General features: G+C 41.6%; 1 protein-coding gene across 12 annotated transcripts in view; it reads right to left on the reverse strand.

Annotated features, from left to right (window-relative positions):
- Positions 1-18,590, reverse strand: part of NPAS3 (neuronal PAS domain protein 3) — a gene marked incomplete at both ends in the record, with an annotated part of 868,696 nt that overhangs the window by 53,030 nt on the left and 797,076 nt on the right. For all 12 annotated transcript variants that reach the window (XM_082853402.1, XM_082853400.1, XM_082853397.1 and 9 more), the window contains one exon: positions 11,528-11,646. In XM_082853402.1, coding sequence (XP_082709528.1) covers positions 11,528-11,646 — 119 coding nt within the window. The remainder of the gene's footprint in view (positions 1-11,527; positions 11,647-18,590) is intronic.

The raw sequence follows: 18,590 nt of genomic DNA on the forward strand, positions 1-18,590 counted from the left end.
CTATCAAATCATCATCTTATCTTTGCCCTCAATCTAGTATCTAGATTGATTCCTCAGGGTCTAGTCTATCCATAGGACAAGGTACAAAGTTGATTGAGCTCTCCCTAAGGATTACAAAATCCTCCCCAGACCTCTTCTCCCTTGGTTAAATATTTGCTGGAATATTTCTCAAACCAGCAGTGCCCACAAGGGAATATGGCAGCTCTTGGTAACTGTGTGGCCTTTGTTGGAACTTCCTGGCAGGCCTTAAGCTCTCTCTTCCCAGGAGTCAGGGGCTGCTCCTATTAGGCAGATCCTCTACTTCCATTCCCCCCTGAGTATCCCAGAGGGGCTTTCACCCTAATGATGAGAGCATACTCTAGGGAGGAAGTAATCTCAACCATCAAATGACTAAGGAACACTGGAGGCAAGTCATATCGTTGTTTCATTTCTAGCAAGGAAACAGAAGCCCAGAATAACCAGGCTGCTTGTCCAACGTTGCATAGCAAGTAAGCAGCAATGTGCTGGTAACGGGATGAAATTTTCTGAATCCCCTCACCAGGTGTGCCCCTATTAAGCCACTCTGTTTTCATAACTTCTACAGGAGTCATGAGTTTGAAGGACATTTAACACGGAGCTGTTGAGAACTGTTAAATATATTCAGAACTACCAAGTAATAATCAAGTGACTCTTGATTGTACTTCCAGAGTTCTAGACACTAGAATTGGGTATAAGTGGGGTACAAGTTAAATACATGTTGATTTTCAAAAAACTGAATATGGTAGCATGAAAAATATGTCCTAGAATATGTCAACCATTAGTGAAGGTTTTTAAAAAGGAAATTGAAGAAAACTTCAATTTATCTTACTTAGCAATAGGGCCTGGAAACTAAAAAATTATTTAATTCTGTTGGATGAATACTCTCATCTCTATATCCCCCTTAAAGGACAGGAATATTGACCCAAGAAAGGAATATATTCTGGCCTTAGTATAGATGATGTCCAGTATTTATAAATTCCTTCTTTTTTAAAAAAAATGTTTATTGAATTTCTACTGTGTGACTGAAACTATTGTAGGAGCTTCAGCTTACACTGTCATGGGGGAGAAAAATTATATACAGACAAATTTAAGATATTATGTTAGATTGTAAGTGTTATGAAGAACAGTAAGGCAGCAGGATAAAGCAGATGATGGGGGACAGGGGGTGTCTTGAGCTATTTTATAGGAGGTGGTGAGGGAAGTGACATCTGAGCGGAAAGCTTCAAGAAATTCAGTTGTGACCCATGGGTATATCTGCGGGCAATATATACTCCAGGGAGAATAAAAAGCAGGTCCAAAAGCCCTGGTGAAAAGGAGGTGTAAATACTGCTACCAGTCAAACAATAATGTATACGGATTGCTTCCGTAGACCATTGCCAGAAATAAGCTGAAAGCAGTGTTTCCAACATGGCAGCTTAGAAATATCCACTGCCCACTGATAGTTCAGATTAAATACACACACACACACGCACGCGCGCGCGCGCGCGCGCGCCGAAGTCTCTCTCTTGAATATTACTACAGAGGGTTGAGAACTGATTACAGAGACGACTCTTGTTTAAATCAGAGTCTTGTAACTCAAAGCACTTCGCAATGAGGCCCATTCTTTTAGTGTGATAGTGGAGGACATTCACAGAGAGATGGAAAAATGAGATTAGTCCCTCGTCCCCTAGGAAGTCACTACATGAGAAGATAGGAACTCCAGGATCCTGGCTCTTTTTCTGTACTTGGAATGAGTCTACCAAATCTTCTCTGGAATGTCATGTATGGTGCTCCTGAGATAAAGCTGGGCTCAAGCCACAGTGGAGGTCTGCCTCCCTCAGGGGGTTCAGTTTATGTGTATGTAGATGCTTTAAGCAAACTGTGGAGACTTGTGGGCTTCTAGGAACCTAGAAGCTCCATTTATTCCAGAGATCAACAACAACAAGTTGGCCCTGCCTCTACTTCATTTCTTACATTAAAGGGCTATATTAGTCTTGCCATGATGCTAAATCAATTCCAAAGAAAACCATTTGGTCTGTGTTTCTTTTGTTAAAGGGGCAGATGACGTATTTCAGTTATATTTTGTGTCTTCTAATCAAATCCATATTCAGGACACTTGAGCAGGGAGAAATTTCCCAGAAATACATGCATTTTCTATATTTAGAAGAAATCATTTATTATTCTGGAGCACATGTAACTTCCAGGAGACAATCAGAAATATTATTGATGAATTACTACTTTTCCATAGTTATAGGTGCATATGCAGAGGTGTGGAAGTTAAGGTTTTGGACTGTCTAGGTCAACCTTTATCAAACTCATAATACGAGTTCCATAAACGTGAAACTTCACATATGAACATGTATTGTGTGCTCACCATGGACCAGGCATTGTGGTAGAACTGACTGTATGTGCACTACCCACTTTATTTCACAATTGTCTTATGAAGGAGGTTCCACTGGTACTCTCACTTTACAGGAGAGGAAATAGATGCTTAAAGATGTTAAACAATATACTTAAAATCATTGAGCCAGGAAAGGCAGGGCCAAGTCCAAATTTTGGGCTGTTTGATGTCACAGCCTATGTGGTTAATCACTCTTCAGTGAGATAGTTTTGAGGTAATGAGGGTCAGACAAGGTACCATATCCGGAAGCCCTTGAACTCCACAAAGAGTTAGGTAACTGCTACTTCGGACCACTGGATCAAGAGATTGCTTTAGGGAAATGGAAACTGTGGACCTTTGTAGCTATTGTTGGGGCATCTCGGCACATCCAAGAGTGCTGAGCTTGAAAAAGCGAGGGACTGTGCTTATGTTTACTTTTTGTTCTTAAGTCTGTTTTTTCCTTCTTCTAAAAATCTTTTTAATTGGCCAAAATCTCATAATAGATGATATTTTAAAATCTGTTAGATTGAGAATATACTTACAGAGACGTTATGATAATTTTGGAAGGGTATTCGTTAGTTAAATGACTTTATATACAGAAAGGTTTGTTAATTTTTGCATCATTGATGTCATTTTCAAAGTGATCATCATTTTCATTATTCTTAGCTAGCAAAGACTCAGAAAACCAAACTGAAAAGATCGAGAATTAGTCAAAGATGGGATGCTCTTGTTTGTCTACCTGCTTTCTAAAATCTGTACGACGGAAAATGAAGTACCTGTAAGTTAGCAACATACTTGGGTGGCAGTTACTGACATAGAGTTTACAGACACTTCACAGAACGGCTAGTGATTATGCCTCTAGTTGGTAAAATAGCTAGCTGATTAGTCCCGGCAGAAATGACATATCCCAAGCTAGAACTACGGTCATGTCTTGGTAATGGGAAATGAATTCTTTAAGATCAGAAACAATGTCAATTATATTCAGGATGACGCTGGAAACCATGTTGTAATGGACAATTGTGCAGAGGTGAGCAGGGACTAAAAGGAGATAATAGGATTTTAAAAACTTGATTTTATTGGTTCTCTCCTTTATTTGCATTTTTCATCAGGATAACCTCTCCCTGTAAGTTCTACCCTGGAAGTTTTTTACTCCTTCAATTTATTCTGGGTGTCTGGGTTGAGGATTGAAAGGCAATATATATGTAGTCTTAGAAAGCCTGAATGGGTTGACAGAATTTTTGGTCCTCTCTGAAAATTCATCTATTGATTTGACAAGACAGTTACATTTTGTGAAGCTTGGAATACCACAGTCGTCATTTCAAGACAACACAAAGCTGAAGCAAAGGCTTCAGGAGAAGCATTGATATGTCCGGACACCTGGAACATTTCTCAATCTCAGACTGGAGAAACATCCGGATGGCATCTAAGCTGTCCACACTTGTCTGTGAGGAAAGACTCCTAAGTGATGAGTTTCGTGTATGCTCTTAGAAATCTCCAGAGAAGGACCACCTCCCCATTCGCCCCTACATTAGTGCTGGTCATAGCTCCACGCTAAACTTCTCCTGGTACAATTAAAACTCACTGCATACAGTTACCCTCTTGGGCAAAGAAAGAACCAGCCTCCCCATAACAACACTTCACATATTTTTAGCAGTCTTTAACAAATCACGGAGTTGTGCCAGCACGCAGGATATTATTGAATATTGCTCTAGTTTTCAGAGATATAGAGCCTCCAAATGTTCATATCCAGAAAAAAAGTCTTGAAAGATGATTTGATAGAAATAAAGTGGTGATCACCAGATGCCAATATGAAATCCTGATGAATAAGTGATGCTAAGATGACTCTATTTTTTTTGTTTTCTGAAAGGAATTCTCAACTGATGGCTCAAGGGAGTGCTGTAGATGTGATATATTCTGATTTTCATAAGGTGCACTGGTACAGAGTAACGATATTGTAGCAGGCAAGATGGAGGAATATGGGAGCCAGATCATGGTAGAGTCATCGGGGTGCCTAGCTGCTCCAGTGGTCACATCCAAAAGACACTGATGTCAGTTAGCAGGTTCTGTGGTGGTATGTTACAGGGCTCAGTACTGTCAACATTTTCACTCTTACCTCAGAAAAAGAGACGGCATGAAATTCGATTCAATTCAATTAACATTTACTGAATGGCAGCTACATGCAGCATACTATATGCTAGGTGCTGAGGGAAGAAAGCAGAATCAGAAAGCACCCAGTATCCAATGTAGTATATGGGAAAGAAGAAGGAATTTGAAATTGGAGGATGCGGATAATTCTCTCAGTTTTGCCGTTCACCATTTATGTGACTTTAGACAAGTCAATTCATACTTCTGTGGCTCAGTTGTACCCATCTTCAAGATTGGAAACAGAGACAATTACCTAAAAGAATTATTGGGAGGTTCATATGAGGTTCTATAAAAGTGCTTCATAAAATGGAGAGAAAATAGCTAGACTGTGTTATCTCATTTGATCTGTAGAAAGATTCTTTGGGTTACATCTTAGTTTTGTCTTACAGGTGAGAAAAGCAAGGCACAGAGGGCTTAAGTAAAAACTAAAAATGCTATTTTAGCACAGAGGAGAAGGGACAGGTGCATTGGGGAAGATGCAAAAAGAAGTGATATTTGAGTGGTACCATTACTGGCTGAGTAAGAGTTTTCTATGTGGAAGTGTGGCAGAAAGGCATTTTAGGAAAAACAATATCATGGCCAAAAGCACAGCAGTGTGAGTATGCAGACGTATTTCAGGAAAGATGATTGGACTGATTTTATTAGAGCATCAGTACTAAAGAGTTCCAGAAAAGGATGATGGAGATGGTGGTAGCCAAGGACCAAATTCTTGAATATGTTGGCACTGTGAACCATTGAAGACTCAGGAGCAGAGAAGTAAATGATCACTGAGACTTTGGGAAGCTATTCCAATGGAGCAGAATTCACGGTAGAGTGGAGAAGTAAATCTGCTGGGAGGTAATTTGGGAATTTCTCGCAACAGATCCAGAAAAAGGCATTAAACTGGAGGAATGGCAATAGAAACAGGTGGATTCAACCAACTCTGGCAGCACAGTAAAGTGGCAGGTGATCAAGAGGGAGGGGTTGATATCTTAGTATTATAGACTTGGTTTAATAAGAATTAAACCAAGAACTAAAATCCCAGATGGTTGAAACAGTGGTAATTCCCTTCTAGTGTGCTATCATCGTGAGTCTTGTCAGTATACACAATCAGGAACACGTTTGCATATGAAAAGCCTTCAACTCTAAAATTGACCTAGCTGTGATTTTGACATTGGAAATCCTGGTGACGCGACCAGGAAACAAAGGAGGACCATGTGCCACAGAAAATAATTCTCAACCACAGATAAAATCTTTGAATAGTCGGTACTATTTTTATGAAAAATATCTTCTGAGAAATACTTTTTCAGAAGATTATGTGCACGTGGGGATCAAAACGTAAATCTTCACTTTGTCCTTTTGTAAGCTAGGAGTTGATGTCTTTCGTCACAGGACTTCAATATGTATTATTAACACTAAATGGGCAAAAGGGAGGGAGAAATGTGGAGGAAAGAAAGGACTACTGTGATATTGGTGAAATAAATCCTGGAAGATGCACTAACTTGATTTCTTAATAAGTACCAAAGATATCATCATATTAAATAGGGTTTTGTCACCTGAAATCACTGGATACACTTCAGGGATTCAAGAACTTCCTGATGGAAAATGCATTTACCTTGGGAGAGGTGCTACAGATTTCATCAAATCCTTAAAGGCATCTCTGACACCCCAAAGAAAACAAATCACTGTTAAAATTATGGAAGTGCCTTACTCTACAGAATGGATACAACCATGAATTGAAAAAAATGAACAAGAGAAGATTTAAAAGATGTTCACGTTTGTGGGCTTAGAAAAGACGAAAGAATTGCCTTTAGCTAATTAGCACCCTTTAAATTTTTGCTTTTGTTACCTCATGTTTGGATATCGACAGATTCTTTTTTTTTTTTTTTAACATCTTGATTGGGGTACAATTGCTTTACAATGGTGTGTTAGTTTCTGCTTTATAACAAAGTGAATCAGTTATACATATACATATGTTCCCATATCTCTTCCCTCTTGCATCTCCCTCCCTCCCACCCTCCCTATCCCACCCCTCTAGGCGGTCACAGAGCACCGAGCTGATCTCCCTGTGCTATGCGGCTGCTTCCCACTAGCTATCTACCTTACGTTTGGTAGTGTATATATGTCCATGCCTCTCTCTCTCTTTGTCACAGCTCACCCTTCCCCCTCCCCATATCCTCAAGTCCGTTCTCCAGTAGGTCTGTGTCTTTATTCCTGTCTTACCCCTAGGTTCTTCATGACATTTATTTTTCCTTAAATTCCATATATATGTGTTAGCATACGGTATTTGTCTTTCTCTTTCTGACGACAGAGATTCTTAAAGCTGAATTATATCAGCAGCCTGAATAAACTAGCAGACCGACACAGTATTTTCTCTATTATTATTTATACTTTGACTCCTTATACCATGAGGAGGTTGGATAGATTTCAGAAATCATTTAGCTCAACACGTAGCTACAGGCAAATCCATGGCCAAATCATCCCAGATGGGGGACTGTTTATTTTTAAGTATCCGGAGCTCCCCCATCCTCCCTTAGTAATCTGTGTGTATGTGTCAGAGCAGGAACTCCCGGAACTTGAGGATTTTCAAGGAGTCATTCTCAGCACTGTATAAACATAACAGAGATTCTCTCTCTGTCTGTGTTCCCCAGTCGAGGATGTTCTACCCTACCTTGAGAGGTAGGGCAACACCATGTGTGTGGATAAATACTCTAGAAATCACAGTGGTGCCGGTGGGCATTTAAGAATAGGTTATAAAATGGACAGTACCACCCCGAAGGAAACTATCCTCCAAAGACAAGAGGTAAGGAGGCGACCCTATGAGTCTTTCCTTCTCTCATTTCCCTGACGACATTATCTCCTTTTGTCCTATACCTGTGCTATACCTGAGAAGTTCCCCCAGACCTAGACCTAATGGAGAAGGCAGAGTATCGATGCGGTGCAACTGAAAGGAAGAGCCCTGTTATGTTAAGATACGTGGCCAGCAATGAGACCTAAACAACAAGGAAGCCCCTGAGGCTTAAAAAGTTGGCCGGTCGAGCTAATGCACCCCTGGGGATTTCAAAGCAAATGGGGACAGAGACAAGGAATGTCAGCTCACAGCTGGGAAACTTCATCGGAGGAGAGAGGGTGACTTTCCTGAGGCCTGGGGTGTGGAAGCAACGCCAGTTTATATCCTCCTCTCTACCTGAATTAGCAGATCCAGACTGACGCTTCTTTGGCTAGAATTCTTGGTCCTGGGTATCCGAGTGGGTATCATGTACCCTAGAAAGGAAGGTAAATCTCTGTCCACTAGTGCTGTGGAATATGCTGAGCCACCAAGGGAAGGTCTTAATCAGACAAGAGGATTTTCTTTTAAAAACTTAGATTAATTTTCCCTTTGCTGAGGGCCAGTTTGTGCTGACTGCTTCTTTGGACTTAATCCATTAAGCATTGAAGCAGAGGAGTGAACAGGGCAGACTCTGGAACCTAAATGCCTGGATCAATCCTGGCTCCTCAGTAGCTACTTAAGAGCTGTAAGAATGAATATAGGCAAAGTATTGAAACGCTGAAAGCCTCAGTTTCACCACCTGCAAAATGGGCATAATAATAGAACGTAAAGCTTGAACAATGCCCGGCACAGAGGAAGTTTTTATATAAAGTTGTGGGGATTAGACAAAATAAGTATAAAGCGGTACGGTGCCTGCCAACGTTCAATAAGTGGTACTTCTGCTACTATTATTACTGTCAGTGACAACAACGGTAACACTAAAAAGTGATGGAGAAAGTGAGAACAGCCCATGTGCCAAGGACACGGAAAAAATGGAGAGAAATACAGTGACATGCACTGAGCAAGGCTTAACATCTTGAATCTTTAACTAAGGGAAAGGAAAGAAGCAAACAATGGTAATAAATTAGGGAGGATATTGGGAGTATGGAGAAATTATCATCTCTGTTTCTTTTTATTTGTGTCTATTGTGTGGTGGTGGGGTGATTACCAGTTTTATTTGAATGTTGTATAAGCTGCTAGATTTATTTACTGAGAATGAACAGATAAATAGGGATGTTACTCAGCTGTGTCATGTCACGGCTTCTCATCAGCTCTTCCACTAACTTCCAGACAAGGTTAATTAATGAGGGAAGTTCACTGTGGAGGTGGAGGGGAGATCTGGGTCTGCTGAATGATTCATCTTATTGGGGGAACAGTGGATGAATCAACTCTCATGTTAGCAGTTCTGGGGAGGAAAGTAAGCATTGGGTGGAGACTTTCAGGATATCTTGAGAAAGAGGTGCTGTCAGAGGAGTATGCTCACTTTAACGTTATATAATTTGATGGAAACTGGGACAGCTTCTGAATCTCTTCTAATCCTGGATGTTCAAGGTTATGCTTTTTAATATTTTGTTTCCCTTCGTAGAGCAGGGTGTCTTAATCCTAAACCAGAGGAGCTCCAGAAACACTCTTCTTCCATTTATATTTTCATGGAGGTCCCTTTTCATTCACCTCCCATAGGTGACGTGTCACCTCCTCAGGGAGACCTTCTGTGACCCTGTCTAAAGTGGTCCCCACCAGCCACTCCCTCACATTACCTTGCTTCACTCTCTGCCTAATAGTGTGGCCCAGTGGTTAAGTGCAGGGGACACGGAGCCAGACTCCCCGAGTTCAAACCCCAGCTCTGTCCCTTCAGTGTGTGAACTTGGGTGTGTAATTAACCTCTCCAGCCTTAGTTTCTTCGTCTGTAAAATGGAAACAATGAAAACGCTTTCCTCCTGTATTGTCATGAGGACTGACACACAGAAGCTGTCCCACGCTCAGCATATTGTAGTGCACACAAATGTTAGCTACTGTTGTTTTAGCCTTCGTCGCTCTCTGAAATCACCTCCTTCATTTATTTACTTATTACGGTCTCTTTTCCCCCTGTTCGTTAGCAGTTGGCAGGGACTTTTTGGTGTTCAAAGATGAGTTTAGGATCTTGAACAAGCTCCATATTAGGAGTTCAATAAACATTTGTCAAAATAATGAATGAATGTTCTGTCAATATTTAAGAAATTAGCTTCTCCGATTTCAGATCATGTAGCCAAACAGCTTGACTGAGCTGCCCGAATGACAGAACCAACAGAACCCAAGCCACTTAGTCTCTTGCCTAGACTGAAACTCAAACTATTTCTCTATATTGTTGTTATTATGATTTTTTTTACCATACCTCCCACTTTTGGGCAAATAAAATGTTGCAGAGCTTTACAATCTCTAGCTTGTTGTATGAAAGTAATAATAATTTTTTGTTGGTTTTCAAAAAAATTAAGTTATCTAATGATATTGAATTACACTAGATATTGCTTTTTCAAAATATACCTCACCTCTTCCACCCTTCTTCCCTTCTGGGATATGCCTGCTACAGACCAGGAAAAACCAGGAAAGGTGAAGAACAAATGCTGACAGAAAAGTTGGAATGCCAAGAATGCATCTTTCTGGCATGAAAATGACAATAATCACTACACCTATAGTTTGCTTATAGAATTCCAAACTGGCTAAGGCTACACAGTTAACAACTAATAAATGTACAGTGTGCAGAAAAATACATGATGGTCCTAAAGATAGTCTGTTTTCTGTCCTCCGACATATCCCTTTGTAACAGGCCAACAAATCCCTCTGTAGCGGGAGCTACTGCACAGGGCGCTGCCCGGGGCGGGGGCCTCTCCCTTGCTTTTTTTTTTTTTTTTTTTTTTTTTTGCGGTACGCGGGCCTCTCACTGTTGTGGCCTCTCCCGTTGCGGAGCACAGGCTCCGGACGCGCAGGCTCAGCGGCCATGGCTCACGGGCCTAGCCTCTCCGTGGCATGTGGGATCTTCCCGGACCGGGGCACGAACCCGTGTGCCCTGCATCGGCAGGCGGACTCTCAACCCCTGCGCCACCAGGGAAGCCCCTCTCCCTTGCTTTGAACCCTGTTAAAGGTTAAGGGTGTTCCACATGTGCCCTTTGGGCTGTAGGACAGCTCAGCTAAAAGTCATCCTTAGAAGGACCTGCTTTACCACAACCTTCCTTTTTACAGAAGAATTAATGTCAAAGAAAATGCCTGATTCTAACTTTTCTGCAGCTGCTAGCCTCCTGATGACTTATGTAAGGTTTTTAAAGCCTGATGAAAATGACCGTTACCATCCCTGACAAGGTTATGGCATTGTCCCACAAGAACTGGGCTACTGGAAGCTCTAGACTCCCCAGTGGGGAAAGGTCATGCCGGCCACAGCGACAGTGTATTCCATCTGTTTGCCCTCCTCATATAATAAATATTGTTTGAAAGATTGGTTAGTGTGTTGTAAAACTGATAAGATTCGGGTTGCCAAAGGCATTTCGTGAATTTCATAGGTCTTAATTTATGTTGCTATAGTAACTGAAACGTTGGAATTTCCCAAGATTAGAAAGCTTTTATATCCTTAACCTTAGAATGGTAATAATGTAGATTATGACTCTGGACTTGGTCTTTGCTGTTGTGCGGAACATATTTTCTGTATGTGGAGTGTTCTATCTATGCTAAGGTGTGACTGAATGTTCAGTCACTGTGATTTCAAAATTAGGATTTCTGATGTCCAGCCTGGTTTTTTAATCTACATGTATGAATCTTGGTGGCCAAGCTGTTATTAAAATGGACAGTCTTTCTCTAAAGAGAAAGGGGGGATTGGAAGGGGTAGGTGGGAGAAGCAGAATTCTTATAGTAGTAGTTCTAGAATGTCATCTTAAGGACTGATGTGAATTTGGCTTACCTTGTCCATCAAAGTGAATTTCTAGCATGTGCTGAAGCACTTGATACATTATTAACATGTGTTTTAAGGAAAGACACTCGCTGAGGCATTTAGGGCACCAGCACTGTCTGAAGTGAGAATGAGGGGTGTGATGAATCCCCTGACTCGAGACAGGAAGATAACTAAGAACCCTGTGGGCCGCTCCAGATCACATGTATTGATTAGATGGGCCCAAAGCAGCTGGAAAACCCAATGCAAGTGACCTAGGATTGACCCGAGACAGAAGTCTTTCCCCTGCTGCAGCCCAGCTTACCTTATATCCTGATGATTTGATGTGCACGCCACGTTTGGTCAGCGTAGATTTCATTCGGATGAAAAACGAACGCTCAAGAGTGTTGTCAGTGGTTAGCAGACTGGGGCTGGTTGATTCCACTGAAGAATACAAAAATACATACACATGATTTAGATCTCTACACAGCCCCTCTCAGCTACTGCTCAGGTACGATCCTCGAGTTCACTAAAAATAAATGACTGATGGGTGCTAAGAGTGTAGTAATCAATTTACCTCATTTAGAAAATGTTTACTTTGCAGAAAATATAAAAGAAAAATTAATGTGTCTGAAGAAACTCCTTTCCAGTTTCTCGCAAGCGCTTTTCAGGCCTTTTAAGTTCCAGCAGCTCCCCAAGTGGGGTCTGATAGTAAGTAAGTAACTGTAGCACATCCTGAGGCTTGTCTGGTGCACGTGGAGAGAACAGTCACAAAAAACAAGGACCCCAGAGATGTACGGGATGAACTAAGACTCGGGCAGAGATGCTTCTGATGAGAGTAAGGATGACTTGCTTTTTGTTCTCCCTGCAAATACCTTCTTGGATCAGTTGCCTACTGGGGAGTTCTGAGAACCATGGCACCATCAATATTGGGCAGCCATACCCTGGCCCGTGTCCTTGCCCTTCTGAGTCAGTTTCCTTCACTATGGGGAATAAGAGGCATGAAGTCTTCTCGATTGACTCGAGGTAGAGGGCTGAGAATGGGATATACAGACAGAATCAAAAAGTACTCCCAGCGTCAACCTTCTCTTCTTGTCACTAGTGGCAGCTCGTCCCCTGCACTCATCAGAATAAAAAACAGCCTCTATGTTTTTACTTCTTTGCTTCCGCTATGAGAAAACCATAGTTGCTTCCCTTAAGCAAGAGAGTTACTCTTTCCCTTTACATGTATTTAGACTAAGCAGAATATGTTTTGACTTAAAATGGTACTTTGCAGCCTTGCTGATCTAAAACCACCTTTATGCAAATGGGCCAGAGGGCAACGTGAATCTATTTCCTTTAAAAATAAACTTCCAAGGCGTTTTATAAATTTATTTTCCTGAAAAGAAATTAATTTTGGGGTTTTAAAGCCTAATAATATTCTAATTTTACCCTTCTAAAATAGTAGTTTACAGTTTCTCTTATTCTAAAGTAAGTGAAAATACATGTCCAACAACAAAATTGAATTTCTTTTGAGCAGCCCTACAAGAGCACTGATTTTCCCTAGGATGAAGGTCAAGAAATACGTGTAAAGAGATTTAAGAATTAAGTAGGTGTGAAAATAGCTATTAAAGCACAGAGAAAAATAGGCAAAACAAGCTTTTCAGTTTTAAATTATGAAACATATCCCATACTTTTTTTTTTTTTTTTTGCGGTACGCGTGCCTCTCACCGTCGTGGCCTCTCCCGCTGCGGAGCACAGGCTCCGGACGCGCAGGCTCAGCGGCCATGGCTCACGGGCCCAGCCGCTCCGCGGCACGTGGGATCCTCCCGCACCGGGGCACGAACCCACGTACCCTGCACGGGCAGGCGGACTCTCAACCACTGCGCCACCAGGGAAGCCCCTCCCATACATTTTTAAGGGAAAGAAATGTCTATTTTTTATATTAGACTCGATGCTCAGATGAAAGAAAAATACGATCTACTATAATAACAGAAGCCTCGCTATTTGTGGTCTAAGGCTTTTCTTGTATCATTCTTGTCTTAATATGACTATATTTTCCTATATTTATAGCATTTCTCTTCTGGGGTGATGGAACCACTGACAAGTGTCCCTTCTTATGTGTCTCTCTTAAGATTTTCTTCTTTTTTTTGTCTTAGAGAGCACGGATCTGATGTCATTTTCAATGTACAGCTTTTTATCACTCGAGGGAAAAGCAGAGCCATGTTATATTTAGTACTTTCATTTCTTCTGATTAAATATGAATTACTATGAAATTTTTCTCATCATCTAACACGCTATAATACGCCAACAGCTTTTTAATACACTATATAAGCACAAACTTCTGCTCTAAGAGTTTAATTTGCCCCTCTAATCCAATCACATCAACCTTATTTCTCTTATCAGAGATTCCCATTTTGAATTAAATGAGCTCATTAGTTTTAATCAAAAGCAGAGAGATCAAAACTTAAACGTAAATGCTTTAGATCAGAACTGTCAGTCAGCCGTGCAGTTCTATTTTACTAAAACACAAGATCAGAGACCCTTAGAACCAATTTTTTCTCGTAAGGGATGCCAAGAGCTTGAAGATGCTATGTCCCTTTTTTTTCTTTCCTTCCTCCCAAGGACAGATTATACATTTAAGGTTAGACTTAATTTATAGCACTTTTTCATCCTGGTGGAAGTAGAAAAGTATGCCACTCTACTAGTGTCCTTTTCACATTTATTGGCCCTGGTCCTCAGAGACTTGAACTAATGTGAAGCCATCAGAATCCACACCACAGACTTAGCCTCAACAGTTCAGCTCTGTTCAGCGAGACTGTGTTTGCAACAGCTGAGGAAAAATGCAACTTCCCAGAAAAGCGAACTATGTTTTATGGCTGAGGTCCAGGATACCCTGACCCAGAAAGGAAGGAACCATGTAACTGTGAATAATTCAGGCATCGTTAGAAATTGTTATTGTTTTTAGTATGTGGAACTGCACAGGTAAACACTTAGTGGGCACTTTAGAGACCCCAGCAAAGGTGCTTCCCGCTGGGTGACACAACGGGAGACACGAGCTTCCCGTGAGCTGTGGAGCAGAATGCTGCGTACTGCTCTGGCTGGGCAGTGAATATAACGCCCCCATCCCCCTGCCCCATGTGTTAAATCTCCAGCATATACAGGAGCAGCGTTCATTAAACCCAGGACAACTGGTGTGAGACGAATGCTGAGGTTAGAGTTTGCCCCAGTGGAGCTGAGATTGAAAATCTAAGCTGGTCCTCAAGCTGTCTTTCAAGAGCATGGGGATTTGGGGGGTGGTCAGGGAGAAGAGAGGGCAACTTCGAAAAAAGTTTGATTTCTGATAAAGATTTCTGCTTTAATTCCACACGGCCTTCTAACTCTGAGGACAGGGACAGAAGTAACCTGCCACACTGGCCCTTTCAAAGGATACGTGACAAACTCAGTCCCAGCACACACGTACGTACACAGCCACGTTTGCTCAAGGGCTGGCAAATATGCTCTGGTTATCCCAGCTCTGACAGTGGTGTCTCTCATGCAAAGAGACATATTATCTGCATGTGACAGGAGTAGCCACTTTAGAACAGAAGCTTTCTAAGTGTCTCAGGTGAAAAGCACGGATTGTGATGAAGGCTCTATTGGGAGAGAACCAAGGGAGCATGGCCTTGGTGACGTGCGACATGACTGTAGCACTGAATAGAGAAAGGGGGTGTGTGTGTGTGTGTGTGTGTGTGTGTGTGTTGGGCGGATATGAAGAGAGGACAAAATAGTGAGAAAAGTATCCTTAGGACTTCTGCTCTATTAAGACCGTGGAACCAATCTAGGTCAAAAAAGCGTATTGGAGTGCTTTCTAGATATCACACACTTTTCTGTCAGCTTTTTGAGACAGGCCATGATTGCTGCATAATCTCATAAGAAATTTGGGATTCAGAGAAGTTATATCTGCTGCCGGAGACAAAGGAGAAATTGATGGGTGAAACTGGAGTAAGTGGTCAAAGCCCAGATATGGCCAGTTTTGACCTATGAATTATAAACAAGGAGCTGAAAAAGAAAACAAAAACAAGATCCACACAACTAAAAGCTAGATAAAGAAATAGACTCTCTTTTGGTGAATCTCAAGGGCCTCAACTTTTAAGTAAATCTAAATGATCTCAGCTCTTGAAATGTCAGTTTTCGCATAGTTTGTGAACTTTACAGAACAATTCATAGCAAAAGTTGTAATAGTTTTTATGTTGGCAAATTCCACCATAATGTGAAAGTATATCTGCATTATTCCACCTCTGTTTATAATTTCCTAACTGGTACTGTAGTTGCTGCTTCCTTATTATTATGAAGGGGCAGGAGGTGGTGATGAAGGTAGGTGGCTGAGAACCATCTAGTTCTCACTGGCCAAGCCAAGGGCCAGGTGTATTCTGAGCACTGCTGGGATTCTCTCCAGGGTCCCTGCAAGTGGATGAGGTCAAAGCGTAAAGAGGGCCTTTCTTTTTAGCACACTCCAAATGTCTGTGGTGCAACCCTAGTGTCAGAGCCTCCAACTGCCATCAGATCCTGATGGGGGTGGGGGAGAAAAGAAAAGTTTTGAGAAAAGTCAAAATTCCTCAAGTGTGAACACAGTATTTTTCCTTTTCAAGGAGACGTGGCATTGGGCTAAGTTATTAAGATATGAAGTGAAATATACTCTTCCACCATTTCATTGCCTAAATGAATCTTTCCTTTTTCAGAAGTTCTGTGCAAGGTGCGAACAACCAAAATGACTTTCACAAGACAAGGGAAGAGATGTTGGTTCATTTTGCAGTTATCTTGATAAAGCCAATCTGTTTCACTGGCGTATGCTGTTACCTTTGTTAGATACTGATGTACTTTAGAACTTGAGAATGAGTGTATGTCAAGTATGTAACACGTTATTTCTTTTCTTACAAACATTTTCCTGCACTTCCTTAGCCACTTGGAAGTTAGGTTTGATCATGTGGCTTTCTGTGGCCAGTGGAAGGTGAGCAAAAGTCGTGTCACTTTCAGGTGGAATTCTCGAGAAAAGCAGGTCACGAGGCGCTGCTTTCTCTTCCTCTCTGGTCTGGTGACTTCCAACATTTCAGATGGTGGCCGGTCCATCAGCCCGGGTCTCGGAATGAGGAAAATGTGGGACAGACTCTTTAGCCCACCCTCACAGAAATAATCTTTGTTGTAATTTGGGGATTGTTTTATTTACTGCAACATAACTTAGCCCAAGCTGACAGATGAAAATACCAAATCTTTATTATTATATAAAAATATGTGTTGTCCAAGTCTCCCAGATAGTCAGTGCCAGAGCACACAGCCATGATCTGTTTGACTCCAAAGTTCATGATATGTCCAATATTCCAGTTCTTACCTTTATTTATATTCTCATTTTATCTCTTATGCTGGGGCAGCAGGGTGGAGACAGGTCTAACTTTGATTCCCTATAGCACATAGCATGGTTCCTTAAACCCACAGCAAAGATTTACATGTATATACATATACGTGTGTGTGTGTATATATGTATATATATAAATAAATATATATAAAATACATGTGTATATATACATGCATGTATTATTTATATATATTTAATATATTCAATAACTAATATTCATTAAACATTGACAGTAATGTAATAAGATCTCCTCAACTTAGTTTCCCAATAGAAGGCCAGTGGTAAAAATAAATCTTTTGTCACGGAAATTGTCCCAGTGGATTTTATGTTTATCCAGGATGACAGCTGTGGTTATCTAAAAATGCCACAAATTCTTCAATACTCCTCCTCCCACAAGGTGTAGCCTACTTCCTTTCCCCTTGAGTGTGGGCTAGACTTGGTGACTTACTTCTAATAAATAGCGTGTGGCAGAGTTGGCGGTGTATGACTTGGTCATAACAGGCAGCGTGGCTTCCTTGTTGTTGTCTCCCGGGTCATTCACTCTGATGGGAACCAGCTGCCGTATTGTAAGGACACTTGAGCAGCCCTATGGGGAGGCTAATGTAGTGAGGCACTGAGGCTTCCTACTCTCAGTCACGTGAGTGAGCTTAGATGTGGACCCTCCTGCCCCAATCAAGCGTTCAGATGACTCTGCTCTGACTGACATCTCTGTGGCAACCTCATGAGAGATCCCAAGCTACAGCTAACTGACAAGCTGCTCCTGGATTCCTGACCTCTAGAATGGGATATCTTTGCTTTTTAAAAATCTATCAGTACTGAGGGTAATTTGTTATGCAAAGATAGATAATATAACACCCACGTGGAACCTCTTTTTGGACAAATCATAGCCTTGTTTTGATATGTGACAACCGTGTACGTGGGTAAAACTCATGTGATTTTGAGAAGGAATGCCTTGCCCAGAGTGTCAGTACCTGGTGAATTCACATATGTAAGGAAAACTACCTGCAGTGCTGATTTTTTAAGTGGGGTCTGTGTTTTCAATGCTCAACTGAGTTTTTAAAATGTGCAGTTTGCAAAAGGTGCTGTCAGCAGCGTCATCTGCAAGACTGTGATATCTTGAAAGGCAGGCTTGACGTCTTGCTTATCTTTTTTGTATCTATTCCCTGCTCTTCTCCAGCCCCCACTCATCCCCCTCAAGTGCCTAGGATTATGGTTTACATAAGTAGGCACTCAGTTTGCATGTTGGATACAGTAATATTCGGATGCATTCTTTTAAGAAGAATTATTCGTTTTATCCCTGCCCATTCTCTCACACCAAACATCTTGTCCCAAGAGGTCTTTTTTTCTTTTTTGGAGGAGAAGGAATCATTATGTCCTCTTCTTGTATTCATTTCTAAGGAAGCAGTTTTTGCTAAGTGTTATTTTGAGAGTCATGGACTAGTGGGTGTGGTAGTTAAAAGAGGATTGGCCTGCTTTCGCCCAGAATTAGAGAATACTTTGCTCTCTGTCTTTTGCGAGTTGGTTTCCATCCCACTGGGCTGTCCTCTACCATCCTCAACCATGTGCCAGGGTGACTTTGAAGGGGGTGATGGGCCTTCGTAGGCTACACTGAGATCCTCGGCCGCTGGCGGGGAGGCAGTGCCCAGCATTTTCTGTGGACCCAAGCTGTACCACCTTTTGGATGTCAGGCCAATGCGGTTGCAGCCACTACCCTCTGGCTCGGCAGTCAGCCTCTCTCAGCGTCAGCGCTTGCTCTGGAGTTTGACGGAAAAGCCAAATTTATTGAAGTCTCATTAGGGCTGATTCCTGCTCCCACTGAGTTGTGTCTTCAGCTTTGTTTAGAAACTTGTGAATCATTAACTGAAACTCTAGAGCATAGCTGTGAAAATAATTGTGGTTCAATAATGATGTAATAAACTTCTCTCAGTACAACATTAAAAATAATCCACCGAAGAAAGAGGCAAAAGTAATCATCTGCCAGCCCATGCCACCTGTCAGCACAAGCTCCCCGGCAATG

This window comes from Leucopleurus acutus (genome assembly GCF_964270905.1).
Source record: "Leucopleurus acutus genome assembly, chromosome: 1".
NCBI classification, from domain to species: Eukaryota; Metazoa; Chordata; class Mammalia; order Artiodactyla; family Delphinidae; genus Leucopleurus; species Leucopleurus acutus.